Here is an 18,022-nt window from a genome sequence, read left to right as displayed (position 1 = left end):
AGCACTTCTATTTGCATACTTTCTCCCTTTGCAGTTCTATCTCCTGCTGTTAGAATCTTAACCTAGTGTCTGAAGATAAGATTTTGTTTCCCTTCCAATGGCACATGTTCTTTTCTTCCATTTGTTCTACTACTCGTTGTGGGATAGAAAACAATAGGAGCCTATGGTAGTGTAGTTCTGAAAGTGTTTTTAAGTAGTAAACTGAGACGTCCTCCTATTTCATGTTCTGCAATAGCAAACATGTCAGTTTTATGTGTAGATGTAATTACTCAGAGAAGAAAGTATTACTTGGCACAGTGTCCCAGCTGTGGCAGTAAGGAAACTCTCTACTTCCTCAACTCCACCACTGTGTGCACAGCCTGACACAAAGCAAGCACATTTCTCTACATTGTTTCTCACTTCTCAGAAGTGAACTGTTTGTTGTTTTCCACCCACCTTTCACAACCATTTCCAGTTAGACCTTTGTCAGTGTCTGTATGCCTCAGTTTGCTGTATTAGTTACGTGGAGAGGAAGTTTGAGGGCGGTGATCTGCAGGGATGCAGTATTTTGATCAGGTCCTACAACTGCTGAAATTGTTTGCTGAGGTGCTACAAGCAGGAATAAGTGGTTCCACCTCAGTTCTTCTGTTTTTCAAGGCTTAAAAACTGATTTCTCGGGCCTAAAATAAACACATTTTCCCCTCTCTTAAAATAGTCCTTCTTGGATTAAATGCCAAGAAGTATCTCACACATTCAACCTTGACTACTTTTCACAGTGTGATATCAGCATTAAACTTCTTTTACATTCTGGGAGACTATTTCAAAGACCTTGTTTTCTTTTAACCTTGTTCACTTTTAACACTGAGTTGTTTGGCACGAAGAAAAAGGTAAGATTCTGGGTGAGATGTTTTCCTCTATTTTTTCTTTTTCTTTTTAATGCTCCCCATGACTCAAATACAAGCCTAATTACAAAGAGATGTGTGGGAATGGATAAATGACCTCAGTGTGATAGAGACAATAAAGGCGTGGCTGATAGCTGTATGGTTTAATGAGTGGTACAGTGCAAGGAGATTCTGTTCCAAATCCCACTAAGCACTGTTTCACCTCCCTGTGCCTCAGGTCTCACGCTTGTTAAAGTGTGGCTGATGTTTCTTCCTCCTCTAGCACGAGAGTATTAATCACAGTTTGTAGTAGACACAGGTTTGAGCTGACCACAGGAATGTCAAGAAACAACAAAAATGAGGAAGCTCAGTTATTTCAGGTTGTTCCAAAGGAAGGGTGAGCTGGTGTGGCACTGGGTATGATGTGCCCACAGGTAGTCACATCAGACATAATTACCTTTCTTTCGATTTGGATTACACAAAGTATTATATCACCATGTGTAAATCCAAAAACAACAGTGACTTTTGAAGGGAACAGATAAAACTTCATGGTAAAAATTGTTGTTGCTACGAGGTTATGTTTTCTGTGAAGATTTTATATAGATCCATAGATGAGATCTTGCAGGTTTTACTACAGTTTCAAAGCTAGTGAAGCTTTGTTTTTCATAACGTAGTTAATTTTCCTCACAATTAAATAGACTGGAAGAGGCAAATGCAAAGATAAGTGATTCACTGAGCATTACTTGCCTTTTTACTGAGGAAGAGTCTGAAGTTTACTTCTGTTTATTCAGCTTGCTTTCTCTCAGGCAGTAGTTTGCATTGTAGCTGCTCTAGAAATATTTGAGGTTAGCACGTGATGTTATACTCATGGAAAAACATCCTTATTAATGCTAATTAGAGCAACCTCACTAAATCCTATATGATTTGCTGTAAACAGTTATATAAGAAGACTGAATACTTTCTAGGACAAGTAGCAATTGCCTTATATTGCTACAGGCTTTGGTGGTGTGAGTGCTGATGGGAAAGTCTGTGTGAAAGCCTGGATCTTGTTGGAGTGAGCTTTCAAGTTCCCTCATTTTTATGGCAAGTACACGTCTTCTAATAGACTGAAAGCTTTTGTTGAGTCAGTCCCCAGATTCTCGTTAGAAAATGGAGCTGAAAGAGGAGAATTTTGTCACTTCGGGCTTTCATTTGAGTAAGGGTTTTCCAGGGGTGTAGGGAATGTTGAATTGGGCCCTTCGAGAAATGTCACTTGAAAACGTCTTCGTTTGGTGTGGCTTTCATCATCCCTCTGCCACTGTATCTTCAGTGGTTTGTCCTATTCTGCTATGGATGGGTTTGTTTAAAATTTCTTAGTGCACTTATCTTGTCCTTTGAGAAAACAGAGCTGCGAAGCTGTTTTTTTTCTACCTTTTTCATGTGTTAATTGCATTTGATTTGCTGGGAAGACAATGTTTTCTTCTGCTTTGGCTTAGAGAACAAGCTGAAAAGCTCTCAGAAGAAAATTTATATTTGCATGCTTTCCCACTTAGGAAAATACTTCTAATGTCCTTTTCCATCCTCTCAAATATGAATGAAAAAAAGAATTCATGCTTTCATAGAGAGAAGTATTTTGCATTAACGCCCGGACTGGGCTCTTCATTGACAGAAGTCTGTGGCAAAGAAAAGCCTCCGTTTCTGTTAGTGACCCCACTTGTACTACATCAAAGTTACGTTATTCCACATTGTGTTTGATGGTGATCCCATTCAAGCTGTGCTTTGTTTAAATAGAAGATGTTTTAGGCTCTTAGATATGAAAAGCAGGAGAAAAGCACTTTGCAACAGTATATTGAAGAGATACAAGCAATAACATAGATAAGACTTGAGATTCCTTGGGAAATGTGCTTTGCTCTCCTGTTTGTCAGTAATGGAGCTTGGTGGTTTGGGATTTTAAGAGTGAGTCAGAGCCCAGCTTTGTACAAAATGCCCCGTTCTTGATTCTTCTTGACTTTAGGAACACCAAGGAAATGAGCATACAAAAGAACATCACTGGGCCAGGTCACACATCCCAGTCTTTTGATGATGTCAGAGCTGGCTTGGATCTGATCTCCATATCAATCAATAGCCAGCGGTTGCAAAATAGAAATATAATTATGTAAGGAGGTGAGCATCTCCAATGAGGTTAAAGTTTTCTTGACATAAAGCCAAGCTCCTCTCAAAGCCAAGAAAACTTCTACTAAGCAGTGAGATGTTTCTTATCTGAATCATTGCATACGTATTTCAGCAATGTTTCAAGTAAGTAAGTCACTGGCAGGAGAGGAGCTGTTTTCTAGGCATATATATATATATATATATATTGCTGCTTGTGTTACAAGAACAATGCAGGCATGGGAGGCCAGTAGGTAACAAAATAGACTCATCATCAAAGGGAAAAGGCTGGAGGTGATGTCACCGTTCAGTCTGCTACTGCTTAAGTACTCTGCAGGTGAAAGAGCTATTCAAATGCCCGGAAGTTCCTTGTTTTTCATTTGAACTACCCTGAACAGATATGCAAGGCCAGAGTGCATGGCTTAGTCTTTTATCCCTTTTTCCTTCCTCAGTGCTCACATATGCAGGTAGTGAAATTCTAAGGGGAAAAAGAAAAAAAAAAAAAAACAACAACAAAAAAACGAACAAAAGAACCACAACAGACCTTCAGCCAATGGGAAGGTGTATTTTTTTGTGATGTTGATGAAACCTATTTGTTTGCCACTTGCTGTGGGATATTTTCCTTGCAGGCTTAAATTAGAATCCATGGGGAGCGCAGGCAGCTTTTGCAAGCTTCTGCTAATGCTTGTAGGTGTGAAAGCTGCACTGATGTGGTTTGCTTATTTGTTAATATTTGACATTTAGGATGGAAAGTAAAGATCTTGAACTGTGTAATTTCAGTGGAGTGATCACTTGTGGTGCTTTACTTAAGGGTAATTTCAGAGAGAAAGCTAGAGGCATTACATTTGGGTGTAACATAGATCTTGGCCTTATATGTAGGCAGCAGGATTCTGAGGTCTGTGTGTGCTAGCCTTCAGTAACAGCACTCATCAGATGTCAGATCTCCGCTGTGATTACACTGTTTGTCAGCGTGCACTGAATTCTGAGTATATAAATAATGTCAGGTGGGTCTGTCTTAACGTTCCTGGCTCATTGTGGGATCAGACTTTGGCAGTGCTCAGGTGAGGAGTTGAATGCACCTCTAAGCTACTTTCTTGCTTCCTCTGACAGGGCAGCCAGGTGCTGAGTCAGCTCTTGGAAGGAACCAGAACAGCCACAGGGCTGCTAGTTTACCTTGTCAAAGGTAGCCTTGGTTGGAGCCAGAATCACCAGAGCACAGCGTGTGCGGCCTTGTATGTGGGCCCTGACACATCTGCTCAAGCTTGCTCACTTGCTTCCATTGGTTAGCTGTAAGGCTGCTGTCTGACACAGTAAAAGTCAAAGCATGAGGTAAGCTGAGGATTTACCTTACATGACTGACTCAACAAGATAAAGCTTCTATGTATCATTTTTTAATTTCTCACCCACTGATCCTGAATGTCTCGAAAGCATGGATGCATTGTGATTCATCTGGGGTAAGGCAAGCTTTATAGGTTTTCATCCTTTCCTGCCTTCTGTCCCACGTTTCCATCCCTTCAAAGAGCTGTTAGTTCAGCTGATAGCAAGACAGCCTCTCAGCACTCATTTATGGTTGTAACCTGGATAATACAATGGCTCTGTTGCCCATTGCTTCCAAGTATCCGAGCTTATGCAAGTGGGGAGGTAGTGACCTGTGTTGGAAGGGTAGCGGCAAGATGGTTAGTGGGCATGGTGGGAATGGTTTGATGGTTGGACTAGATGGTCGTAGTGATCTTTTCCAACCTCAATGGTTCGATGTTTCTATGATTCAAGCATAAAAAGGAGAAAGAAAAGCTGAAACTTTCTCTACCAAAAAGGAGAAGCATAAGACAAATCTTCATCATCACATGAAATACTTCGCATTCCTCAGATGCCTGTGGACAAACTGTAAGGCAAGTCACATGCCTGTTTATAAGCTCTACATAATTAGAGGCATCTTCCAAACTACTGAAGACAGCTATTTTTTAATTATATTACTTTGTAAAAACATTGCAGAGTTCTTTCCTGTCAATAATGTCTTGCTGTGTGGCATAAGGAACCAAACTAAGTCAGAGCACACCTCTGCTTTGCAGAGCCTTCAGCCTCTTCATAGTGAGCAGCTAAGGGCTTGCATATCCCACACCCTGCCTGCATGGGGCTGGTTCAATCCCTGGGTGCATTCTTCTGCAGAACAAGGCAGTTCTTATCCTGGAGCATTTCTGCACATGGACAGGTTGTTCTGCAGGGCTTGCCAGGTGCCCCCATGGTCAAGGCCTCTGAAAGCAGCTGTGCCTTTTTTCACACCCCCCGTCAGGAGTTACCCAGGTCTAAAGTTCAGAGGCCAGGACCAGCGCGGACTTTGATGCATGAGGAAGCTCTCTCCCGATAAGGAAGGATATGAATTTAAAACACCACAGTTATTCTTTTTTTTTTTTTTTTTTTTTTCTTTCTCTGTACAACAAGTGGCAGTGAGGCCTGATAATGTGATCTGCTTCAGAAATGGATTCGGTTAAATGCTAAACAGTTGATTTCTCTGCTGATTTAACAGTCTCCTGAGCAAATCTGGCAGCCTTACTGACTCTGGTAAGAGAAATCTTGCTGCCTGCTCTTCCTCTGCACTGCTTGGTGTGGATATGCCATCTTCTCTGTACCAGCTGTGCTACTGGTGGCATATCTCCTGTGAGCAGAGGGAAGGGTCAGCCCAGTCAAAAACCATCCATGTGTCCTTTTCTCCTGGGTCAGGGCACTGGTGCTAAGCACGCACACAGAGTATTTCGTTAAGAGGAACTAAAATCAGGCTGGTGGAAGAGCCTTATCCCCTTGTGACAGTTTGTTGGCTCCATTCGCCCCACGTGAAGGAGAGCTTGGCAGTAGCAGAGAGGTGGTGTCTGATAGCCACCGCCTAGACCGGGGCTGTTGAAGGTTGCTGAGAAGGAAATGCAGGTCTGAAGCCTGGCTGGATCTTGCAGTAGCTGAAGTGAATGCTGATGTTTACCAGCAAAGAGTGCAGTCCTGAGTGTTGCATCTCTGAGGACTGCTTGGAGCAGCTCACTGATCCAAGTTCTGTTTAGCAGCCTTAGTCTGAGAAACGGTACATGCAAACTGATTCCAGGAAAGTATTGATTCACCAGCAGGGGGTTATGATAATTGCCATTAATGGATGGAATTTTATGGAGAGCAAGCACATGATACAGAAACATTTTTTGCTTTGTCATTCTGGCTGTGGCAGGTTGCCCAGACCAGACAGGGAGAGGCCCCTGGCCTAACAACCTTCATATAGAAGGCTTTCAAGTTCCTGCCAGAGGTTATGGGTTTGGGACTGTTGCTAAAGCTGTGAACCTTTAGCAGAGATCTACCTGAAGATAGAGGTGCTTATATAAATGCCTTTGTTGTCTAACTACTTGATTTTTATCTGATTTAAGATGCAGTTTTACATGAACATTCCTGAGACTGTTTAAACTTGTTGTAAGAACAAAAAATAAGACCTCAGTTGCTTTAGGAAGCCACAGCACTGCAGCTTTGATAATGTATCAGGCAAAAAGCCCTCCTTTGTTCAGGCTGTGACCACTGTTCAAACCTGTGTTCTTGTTTTTCCCAAGTATGTGTGTATACACACGTGAATTCCCAGGTTCTTTCCTCAGGCTAAAATAGGCCAAGAGCTATCCATCACTAGTATTGCTATTAACTATTGCATAACAGCTTTTCTTTGTGGATCTTTGACTTCTTTGCCAACATCAGCCAGAGGACTTTTATCACCATGTTGCAGAGAGGACAACAGAGCCAACAGCATTACCGTTCAGTTTTCAGGCACTGCCTTTGTGCGTATGTGTGTTTGGGTGAATGCTTTTCAGACCTGTGGGCTCCCTGCCCAAGGGATGCATGCACGCTCAGGATGGCTGTTTGTCCAGGTATGCACACGTGTCAGAGTTTGCTAATTAATGATGATTGCGCCGTGCAAAGTATGTATGTGGTTAAGCACCAACAAGCGTGTTCTGATCCATTTCTTGAAACTTCGGCTTAACGTAACCCAGAGACATGTGGAGAAAGGCACAACTGATAATGGCTTCCAGTCATCCATCAGATTTCCTTTTCCACATCAAATCAAATATCATCGTGCATAGAAATGTTATTATTTTTTTTCCTTGCTTTTAATACATTTTACCCTTTCCTGGTCATAGATCAGTTATGAGCAGTGAGCAGGCACAGCCCTGATCCAGACTCTTGAAAACACCTATTTAGAAGATTTCAAGGCAGGAGCAACACCGCATGGCAGAAATAATCTGGAGGAGGGAGCAGGGGGCTGCCTGGAAGAAAACAAACAACTATTATATATTAAAGTTTCCAGAGGAACTAATTGGAAGAGCAGAATCAAAACGTTTAATTCATTGTAAAGTGTACTGGGGGGAAATGAGAAAAGGGGGAAAAAAAAGCAAATGGCATAACAGCATTAAATAGTCACTTTCTGTGTGACAAAAGTAAAAATCACCGCTTTCCTTTTAGGCTGAAGTTTCAAGCTTAGCCAGTGCAGATCTTATTTCCTTGCTTTGTTTCAAGTGTATTCCTGGATTGGCAGAATGTCCTGGAATCCCAGCCAGCTCTCGTATGTGATTTTTGTTAAAGACAAAAATATAGCAAGTCATCCTAACGTTGCAAATGACTCATCGGTTGCCTTAGGGAACACTCCCCTGAGACGGCGACTGCTGCTGAGGAAGTGATGAAGCCACAAAGGCCACTCCCCCGGGCAGTTTCACTGCTCAGCCTACATAAGGGACGTCCCTCCAGACGCGACGTTGTTTTATCCTTTATTTCACAGAGAGCGTACAGACGCTGCAAGGAGTGCAGCGCGAAGTAACCACAGAGACTTCACAGCCAGTTGGCTTTGTAGAAGAGAAGCAAATAGGAGGTCATGAGAAAACTTTAAAGGTAGGGGGAGATGCACTTTAAACTCGATCATTTAGTTTTGAGATTAAAACAAAAAGCCTACATTGATTTTATTTTTTTATTATAGTTCTTGGGAGATGAAAGGAAGAGCTTTGTTCTCAGCATGGGATCCCATTTCTGATTCCATCCAGTTCCCTCTTTAAACGAGAGCTTGTCAATCTCCTAGTTTTTTCAGAGCAGGCTTCTGGAAGATAATGTCGGGGGAAGGTTGTAATCTGTGAAGTGTGAGCTAAACTTCTAGTATGCTTCCATGAAGAACTAGTATGATGAACTGGTGGAAAACAAACCAAACGATAAGGAACCACTGGTGGAATAAAGGCTGAAGTTTCTTAATGCATGTGTGAAAATACAAAGCATTTTTTTCTTTATAGGAAGAAAGGTAGCATAATACAGTTAATGATCTAAGTAAATTCCATGAGTAGGTCTTGTAGTTTCGTTATGTGCTGTGTTTGTATGCATCATAAAGATGCAGTTCTTGATACTTGTGTCTTATGACTGCGTGGGAGTTAGGTTTGAGACTGTCCTTAAGTTTCACACCATCCCGTCGTCGCTGAGCAGGCAAGGTGTGTTTTGGAAGAGTACAATGTGTTTCATTACTTTCATGTCCCTAAACATTAATAAGATGAAACTGTGTGCCATTATACAGTTTATGCTCTTTTTTCAGTCTTGTTCTGATTGCAGTAGGAAATACAGCTGATAGCTGTGCTAGGAGAATAAAAGAAAGGAGAACTGATTGCAGACTAGATTCGGTGGTGGGGTTATATTGGGGTGGCAGAGCAGGAAGGAGAGGGGAAGGAAGCCAAGGTATTTTTGGATGTCTTCACCACAGCAGATGTTTTCTAGGTTTTGTTTCTACTGCTATCATGCTACCCAGGGTTATGAAAGATTAATACAAACATAACTTGCTACAAGCAGAAGTGCAGTCTGAACTTCTGCTGGCATTTCAGTGTAGCTGGGGGAAGTGATAGGGTTTTGGTATTGGGTTTTTTTGTACCGATACGGATACACTGGCAGTTATACCTAAAGGGACTAATCTAACCCCACAGGAAGGCAACTGTAGAATAGGTTGAGCACAAAGAGCTGCTTAATGCAAAACAAAATTAAGATGAAAAGAGAGGGAAAGCTTTTACGTTCACTTGTATTGTGTTTACCATAGCTATTCTGGTAGTATTGAATGAAGTGCCCAAGTAGGGAGATAGAAACACTTTAATAATAGCAGACAGAAATGTTAAGTGTCTAAGTGTGTGCTTCTTCATTCACTTTTTTAGTCCTAAAAGTTTTATAATGTTGTTATTTGAGATTCACTGATTTCTATCTGTTGAGGAATCTGGTATTTGCTCACTCCAAGTCTTGTCTGCATTTTGAGAAGCGTCGAGAAACTGCCAGCAACTTCAAAGGCCTGAAGGTCTGAAGTCCTGGTTGAGTGACGCTCACAAATTGAGTTCAAAGAACAATTTTACATAGAGTATATGAAGATTAATGTATTATTCTGTGTGGCATACAGCCATCAACATGCTTTTTAGGACTTGGGTGATTGCTTTTCTCTGGTACTAGTATGTATCTGTTCCAAAAGAAATGAACCTCTTCACTTCAGTGATCACACTTGGTTTGTTTAACTCCAATGTTAATTGTGAAGTTAAGGCAAAGAGTCATATTGCCAAATGTATCTTTCAGAAATGGTTTTCTTCATGCAGTTCTTTCTGTTCATTTGGTTGGTAAGGATGATAACTGCAGTTACTGTGTTGCATATGGTTCTTGTATTTTCCTACTCATATATGTAGCAGAAGGGGGAAGAAAACACTAGAAAAGTCTCGGGCAGGGGAAAAGAATGAAATGGGTTAATGAGATGCCTGTATCAGCAGGTATGTACCTCATCCTGGAGCCTGCAGTTTGAGGAGGCACTATAGTTGTGGTGATGTGGAAAAGTAAGCTCTGTAAGGAAACCTGGCTCTCCAAAGAACAAAGAAGTTCATAGCTCAGTCTAATAGCTGTATTGAGATATCCGAGAATGGATTAAGATTACAAGATTTTAAAAAGCTAATTGAAAACAGAGCTGAGAAAATCCAATTGCACTTACTTTTTTTTTTTTTTTATCATGATATTTGCTGCTGAAAATACTTGTTTTTGAACAACATAGGTAATTTTTTGGTGTTCCCTAATCCTTTTTTATTTTCTCTGTTCAGGCTCATAAAGAAGACAAGCCTCAGAAACTGCTAAAAATGAATGGGCATACATCAGTGCCCCATTCCTATGACTATGACCTCATTGTCATCGGTGGAGGCTCAGGTGGTCTGGCTGCTGCCAAGGTAAGAGAGAGATAATACAGATTTATGCTTTCCTTGTAAATGAGTGGATGACATCCTCAGTAACTTGTATCTGGATATGTTTCAACACTGTAAGGGCATGACATTTGTGTCTGTTCAGCTGGACTTCTGTTGAACTTAGTTCTAGGTTAAAGATGTTCATCTCTTACCCATATTCATATGTATGTCATACAGTGTACTACTGTGGTCAGGAAGACCAAAGGTATATTAGGGTGCATCAAGGAGTATGGCCAGTGTACTGAGGGAAGTGATCCTCTTCCTCTATTCTGACCTGCTGAGGCCAGATTACTGAGAATAGTGTGTCCAGTTCTGGGCTCCTCAGCTTAAAAATGACAGGGATCTTCTTGAAAAAGTCAAGTGGAGGGCCACAGAGGTGGGGCATGGAGCATGTGTGCCCCTGGTGGCGCAGTGGTATAAAGTGCTGCTTGCAGCACCGGAGGCCCGGGGTTTGAATCCCCCCTGTGGCGCAAGTGGTAGAAGTGCTGCTCTGCTACACAGAAGGGCTTGAATCCTGGAAGCTGGACTCGATGATCTCTAAGGTCCCTTCCAAATCGCACTATACTGTGATACTGTGATCTTCCATAGAAGGAAACTGCAACTCTTCAGTCTTGAGTAGACTGAGAGGGGATCTTATCACTGTTTATCTAAAGCATGGGAGACGAGTTGAGGGATGGGCTCTTCTTGGTGGTGTGAAGCAATAGAACAAGGGACAGAAGCTGGAAGATAGGAAGTTCCATACAAAAAAAGGATGAACTTTACTGTGAGAGTGACAGAACACTGGAACAGGTTGCCCAGAGAGGTTGTGGTATCACCTCTGCAGACACTCAAGACCTTTCTGGACACTTTTCATTGTGACCTACTGTAAGGAACCTGCTTTAGCAGGGCTTTGGGCTCTACAGTCTCTAGAGTTTCTCTCCAGTCCCTACAGTTCTGTAATTCTGTAATACAGCCTGCTTTTCCACATGCTTTGAAGCAGAAAAACACAAAAACATCCTGGTATAGCTTTCAGTACAGTGCAGATTGGTTCCTTTGTATCCTCTCTAATGAGAGAGAATGATTTTACAAAACAGTAGGTAGATAACTTTACAATGAGAAAGCAGATAGCTGAGTGGTGGGTTGTAACGTGCAGTGTGTGTCCATAATTTATTTTGGTAGTTTGCTGCTCCCTCATCAATAGGATCACTGTTGTCATGGCTGAGGGTGAAAGATGAATTCTATGATAATTCTGAGGACCTAGAAAGAAGTAGAAAGTAGTTTTTAGGGGACAGGAATGCTCAGGATGAAACAGTAAGAAGAGTAAAGGAAAACTTGCAGTGATACAAAACAGACTTGGAATAATGAGATGCCATATGTTGGAATTTCCATAAGGAGGCTGCTTTGTTTTGCTGTATGCATATTCTAGCTTACAAAGCTATAGCTATGATGTTTATTGCATCATTTCTCTGCTCTAGAGATGAAAAAGTGTGTCTAGAAAGATGAATGGCCTTGTTCCTTCAACTTAAGTATGGAAAAGGTAGGGAGATGGGCTCAGATGACGGGGAAAATAAAGCAGGCCACAAGCCAAGAAAAAACTAATTTACTAAAAATGATAGTGGAATGTGAGATAATACAATATAATTGGAATTGAAGCTAATAAATGAATGAGAGAGCGAGTGTCTGAAAACCAAAGGCCTTACTCTAATGCTGTAGGTGAGATGGCTAGGGAGCGCACAGAGCCAAAGCAGGCAAAAGAAGAACAGTCTCGTGACTCCCAGACAGTTTTATCTTTCCCTCTGAATGGGAAACTGATTAATGTAGTCTTCTGGGAGCTGTAGTTTACTTGTCTCTTCTGAGGACCTTGTCCCCAAAACTATCAACAATCCAGTGTCTGGATGAGGAGCTACAAGATGTGGTTTAGTAGCTTGTGGTAGCAATGGTAATGAGAGGACGGTTGGACTAGATGATCTTGTAGGTCCTATCCAACCTTGTGATTCTATGATTCTATTATTCACAGAACTGCAGCATTAACTCTTCAACTCCCAGTTTGCTACGTGATGCTGTGATGCAGAACATGGGTAACAAACCACAAGCTGTGACAGAATGTCTTCCTTTTTCTGTCCAAGTGGTGCTCAGTGTTTGGTATTTTGGAGGCTTGTCTCCACAGTGGGCGTAAATGCTGCCAGTCTGACTCAGCAACCCAACTTCAGACCAGACCAATAATGCTAGACCACCACTACCAGTTCCCAGAGAACAGCTGTTGTTGTGGTCATGCAGCACTGCACTAAATCTACTAAGGCCCTAAAAGCCTACAGGTCAGGTTTTGTTCCTGTGGGCATATCACTGTGCAGAATTAGTTATATCTGCTTGTGACCTCTGCTCAGATGGCAATACAGGGCTGTGATCTATAATGTTAACATACAGCTGAGCTTGGAAATCTGTGCATTCTGGTTAGTTGACTAGCTGACACTAGTAATGTTCTTTCAAATTGTGTGTGAGAGCTGTCATTAAAAGGAAGCAGTAATAACACATCTCAGTCCTCAAATGCTTTTTAGAGGAACGTTCTCGAAGTGCTGCTAGTGCATAGAAACAAGCCTCTTGGACAACCTTGATCTTCAGTAGGAAGCAAAAATCCAGTACATCAATACTTTTCTAAGTAATCTAAACCTGTATTCTTTGAAATACATTTTGTATTTTGCATGGAATAAGATACATTTAAACTTTAAATTTTGATAGTCAACTGTTTGGATTAACAAGTATTACTAGTAATATAGTGCTGAAGGCTGTCCAGACTCCACCTAAACCAAACCCAAAGCCCTAGGGTAATACTCTGTGCCTACAGCTGCTATTATGAGTCTGAGAGTTCATCATGTGATGCAGCCCTGTTGTGGTTACTCAATGTATCAAAGCTGTTTTGCTACATCTCATGGGGGAATCTGTTGTCTCAGCTCTGTAGCGCTTAGCTAAGTGTTCTTCTCTGCCACCAGTTATTTTCAGTGATTTTTGCCTTCCTCTTAGAAAATACAAAGGGAATAATGTAGTCAGTATGGAAATTCCGGTTTTCAGTATCGTGCACGCATGTTGTCTGCTGACTTGCTAATTAAATTTCTCAGGGGAATTATCATAAATCAAATCATTGCTTTTCTAGAATGGATGACACATGCACATCCTGACAGTCAACTTACCACATGTTGACTAGTCTGAAGATTGTACTCAAAATTGAGTTCTTCTTTCTGCCACAGGGAAAAAGACTGGATAAGTGCCGCAGTAATGCTTGGTGACATGACTGCGTGTGTCGCTGTGTGACGTGGTTTCAAATAAATATTTGAGAAACCATCTCTGAAGGGAAGATGGGATTAATGAACAATTTGTTAAATATATTAAAAGTAAATGTCATGTTGGGCAATATTATAAACAAAATGACAGGATGAAAGAGGGATGAAGAGGTTTGACTCCTGGAGTTCTCTGTCAGCTGGTGTCATGCTCTTGTTTAGCAGGGTAAATGGCTGTTTTTTCCCTTCATCTTTTTTGTTGTTGTTGTTGTATTTTTTCCCCCTACTGACCACATAGACTAATTCTGATGATTAATGACTGCCTGGCCATTCCTTTGCAAATCATTCATTACTGCTTAATTAAAAGTCACAAAGCTTTTTAGCAATGCATGATGTTATCATCTATTCCAAATTTAACCTCTAATATTTAGATATGTGTCTTATTTCGCTTGTTTTGCAGGAGGCTGCCAAATATGAAAAGAAAGTGATGGTCCTAGACTTTGTAACACCTACGCCTCTGGGAAATTCATGGGGTAAATGTTTATTATTTGTAAACTCTTTATAATTTACTAAGAGACAGATTGTCTTCTGGGGTCAACCATACCAGTGTGTGAAAAACACATTCTGTTTCTTTCTCTCAGGTCTTGGAGGAACATGTGTAAATGTGGGCTGTATACCAAAAAAACTGATGCACCAGGCAGCTTTACTGGGACAAGCCTTGCAAGATTCACGCAAGTTTGGATGGCAGTTTACAGAAGAAGGTACAGAAGAAAAATGTTTTATTTTTTTATTTTAGCTGTATCATTTGTGCTGGAAATACTAAGGTTCCTTGCACAGTCAAGTGCTTGTTGTACTTAAGCATGTGCTGACTTTAACAATGTGAGGCAGCTTCACAGAGACTAAACTTAAGTGCTCTTCAAGGCTTCTTGCCTTGCTGCATTTGATCTGGTTTTAGTATCTTCTCATCACCTCATTGTTTGAGAAGAGTGCTGTGTGTATAAAAACAGTAAGTTACTACTCCATTTCTGAATGTAACACAGCATCCAAGAGATTACGCCAGATTGTTCTTCATTAGAAACAGAAACATGCTAATAATTGCCAACAAGTATTTCTCCATTTCTACAACATCAGAAATTGAATTTTACTTTGTATTAGCTCTAATAAACATGATTGTAAGATTGGGATTTAATTAGGGTTCATTTGTTGAACAATGTCACCTGCTTAGTATGTGACACTGGGAAACTGTTGATAAAGTGTGAAGTCCAAATGTTCTGTATTTCAAAGGCTATGACTGCACTAATATAAGAGAGAAAATATCTCAAATGGTTGGCATAAAGAACATCACTCAGTTTTGTTTCTTTTAAACATATCTCTTTCATGGTGATTTCTTGTGTTGTCTGCGCTAATATAGTTCCTTTGAGTTTCAGTTGAGTTACCCTGAGGTAAGGTAGGAATAAGACAAAGGTGACTGGGTTGTGAAAAAAAGTGTCTGTCTGGGAATATAGGGTTGGCTACAAAAAAGGGTTCATAGACTGAAAGATGAACATCTCTGTTTTGTTTCCAACAGTGAAACACAACTGGATGACTATGACAGAATCTGTTCAGAATTACATCGGCTCACTGAACTGGGGCTACCGGGTAGCACTGAGAGAGAAGAAAGTTACGTATGAGAATGCATATGGAGAATTTGTTGGGCCACACACAGTAAAGGTACTGCGTAGCCATGCTTGTTGGGTCTTGTAGTGCTTTCAAAAAATATTTTCTTCCCTTAGTAGCACTGTAAAATGCTCAGTTTGGACAATTGCTTTTTTCTCAGGCAACAAATAAAAGAGGAGTTGAAAAACTGTACACAGCTGAGAGGTTTCTCATTGCCACTGGTGAAAGGCCACGCTACCTGGGTATCCCTGGAGACAAGGAATACTGCATTAGCAGGTAAGAACGGTGAAGAATATGATGTCATTCACTGTGTGTAAATACTAAACTTCCAAGGGACAGTAGTGAAGGATATACAGGACTGCTTGCTTGGTGCTGTTTTTCCGATGTAACTTTTTTAGAGGAAAGTAAGCAAGAGAATAGCTATAAACAGATGTTAAGGTGGTGAGAATGTTACTGTCTGGTGGACACCGCTGAATTGTGGCTGGCTGGCTGCAGTGGTTCTGTTTCCAGCTGATAATAGCAGTAACTGAAAATATCATAAATCATATGCATGTTTGTCACAAAGTGAACTGATCAGCTATGCCCCTGTTACAATTCCATGTGCTTTTTTTCCTAATTCCTTAAGGTTTTTCAGTTCATGTACGGAAGTTTGTTCACAATAAAGAGCACAGGAAAGAGGGAGTTCTGAGGCAGCTGATAGCTGAAGCTCAGATTGGGTACTAGGAAATGTTTCTTCTCAGAAAGAGCCATGCTGCAGTGACACAGGTTGCCCAGGCAGGTGGTGGAGTCACCGTCCCTGGAGGTGTTCCAGAACCGTGTGGATGTGGCACTGAGGGACATGGATTATTGGGCATGGTAGAGAAGAGTTGATTCTTGGTCTATGTGATCTTAGAGGTCTTTTCCATCCCTAATGATTCTACGATGTGGTGAAGCTGGTTGAAATGTATCTGTCATCAGGTATTTTGGAAGTACTGAAACTTGACCCAGTTTTTTCCCAGCTACCTAGCGAAGTGAATTTAGCTTTTGGTAGAACCTGTTTCAAATGTTTAAAGTGCTAAAGCCAAACAATTTTAGCACAATTTACACACACACACACACACACACACACACACGAAAAGGATAGTTGGGGAGAAAAAGATACATACAGATGAAGTGTGTTTTAATGCAGACTAATTTCTAAGAATTTCTTATTGTAGAAACAAGGGTTGGAGTTACAGGCTCCCACACCTTTAGCAATGAAATAAATAACTGGTAATTTTGTGGAAGCAAAATATCATGTTGCTTGTTTCCCTTCTGCAAAGTAGCAGTGAAATTAAAGGCAATAGATTACGTAGCCTATAAAGTAGTGCTTTAAAATAATATTTTGATGGTCAGTAATGTCAGAGTTAAGAGACTGTCAAGCTGAAGCTGCCTGTGCAATCTTAATTGGGTTCTTCAAGGGTTGTAAACTATGATGTAGCCTTTAATCATACAGTCAAATTTATTCTACTGTAACATTTGCAGAGATCACCTTGTTTAGCCTTTGGAGTTGTTGGCTGAGAGAGAAACACTTTTTAAGATGTAAATCTTTGGAGAATTTCATTACCAAACTCTGCCTGAGTCTCTGGTGAGCAAGCATGACGCCTCCCTGAGTCTCTGCTTCCCTGAGCAGCCCTGGTTTTGTAGTCTAACTCCAAAGTGTGACACAAGTGACGTATGTTGATGAAGTTGAAACAAATGGAAAACAGGCAAATAAATGTTTTCCATAACTTTGTACTTATATCTCTGCCTGTTTATGTGGTTTGAATTAATTCATTTTATAGTCTGTATGCATTAGTCACTGTGTATGATGCATTAGCAAAAGGAGAAATCTTCAAAGAAGTTAAGATATGTGTGTCTATGTGCTGAACCATTTCTCTTCCTTTTTAGCTACCAGGAACTAAATTTTGCAGCAAAATATGTAAAGTGATTCAGTAAGAATATCCTTCATTTTTTAAGAAAATGTAATAAGTTTCTGCTTTAAAAAAGAAATAACAACAGCACGGGGTTTTTGTGATGATTCAGAGCATTTTATGCTCTTTTTTCTTTTTGTGTTCCTAATTAGAGCTTTTTAATTTGCCACGTACTGATTACATATTCAAACTGAATTTCCAAAAATAACTTCTGTTTTGTTATTGTCAGTGATTATGAAAAGGATTAAGTCCTATTCTTACAAAATAAAGTAGACAAATGTGATGTGCAATGTATTCTCCTGGTTTTCTCTAATAGTTGTGTTGTTGTTGTTTCCCCTCTTTTCCAGCGATGATCTTTTCTCCCTGCCTTACTGTCCAGGGAAAACCCTGGTGGTTGGAGCTTCCTATGTTGCCTTGGAATGTGCAGGATTTCTTGCAGGTCTTGGATTAGATGTCACTGTAATGGTGAGATCCATTCTTTTAAGAGGATTTGACCAGGACATGGCAAACAAAATTGGTGAATATATGGAAGAGCATGGAATCAAATTTATTAGAGAATTTGTTCCAATCAAGGTAGGTTCAAAGTAGTATAGGACTACAATCGATTGCATTATACCTATCATAGTGTTTTAAGTTACACATTTTCATTGTCAGTTCTCAAATTCTCAGCCAACAAATACTGCTTACAATGCTCAGGATCAGCGGGCTGTACAGAAAAGTCTGAAGTACCCATCTATATTGTTTATGTGGCAGAGGTCTTAAATACATGCCAAATTTTCTTTGAACTCTGTGGGGATACTCATGTAATTAGTTGTGTGTGTATATATAGGCAAATTCAGGTGGTAAAGTAGATTAGGTAAGCTCTGGAGTTTTCCTAATGTTAAAATGCCTTAGGCTTTAGGAATGAAAGTATTAAATAGAGTGAAGACTGGTTTTGTTGTTTGTTTGTGTTCTAGTCC

The 18,022-nt window shown here is 40.6% G+C and overlaps 1 protein-coding gene across 2 annotated transcripts in view; it reads left to right on the top strand.

The window, feature by feature from the left end:
- The window catches only part of TXNRD1 (thioredoxin reductase 1), a 39,133-nt gene that overhangs the window by 6,033 nt on the left and 15,078 nt on the right, over nucleotides 1-18,022 (top strand). Inside the window, exons 1-7 of one of the 2 annotated variants that reach the window (XM_072332614.1) lie at nucleotides 7,759-7,886; nucleotides 10,088-10,210; nucleotides 13,937-14,009; nucleotides 14,118-14,237; nucleotides 15,044-15,186; nucleotides 15,293-15,408; nucleotides 17,411-17,636. In XM_072332614.1, coding sequence (XP_072188715.1) covers nucleotides 10,124-10,210; nucleotides 13,937-14,009; nucleotides 14,118-14,237; nucleotides 15,044-15,186; nucleotides 15,293-15,408; nucleotides 17,411-17,636 — 765 coding nt within the window. In that variant the 5' untranslated portion in view covers nucleotides 7,759-7,886; nucleotides 10,088-10,123. Of the gene's footprint in view, nucleotides 1-7,758; nucleotides 7,887-10,087; nucleotides 10,211-13,936; nucleotides 14,010-14,117; nucleotides 14,238-15,043; nucleotides 15,187-15,292; nucleotides 15,409-17,410; nucleotides 17,637-18,022 lie in introns of those variants that run through there. The other variant, XM_072332606.1, reaches the window with a different exon arrangement.

This window comes from Excalfactoria chinensis, chromosome 1, assembly GCF_039878825.1.
Source record: "Excalfactoria chinensis isolate bCotChi1 chromosome 1, bCotChi1.hap2, whole genome shotgun sequence".
Lineage (NCBI taxonomy): Eukaryota > Metazoa > Chordata > Aves > Galliformes > Phasianidae > Excalfactoria > Excalfactoria chinensis.
This window is presented reverse-complemented; position numbering and strand designations above follow the sequence as displayed.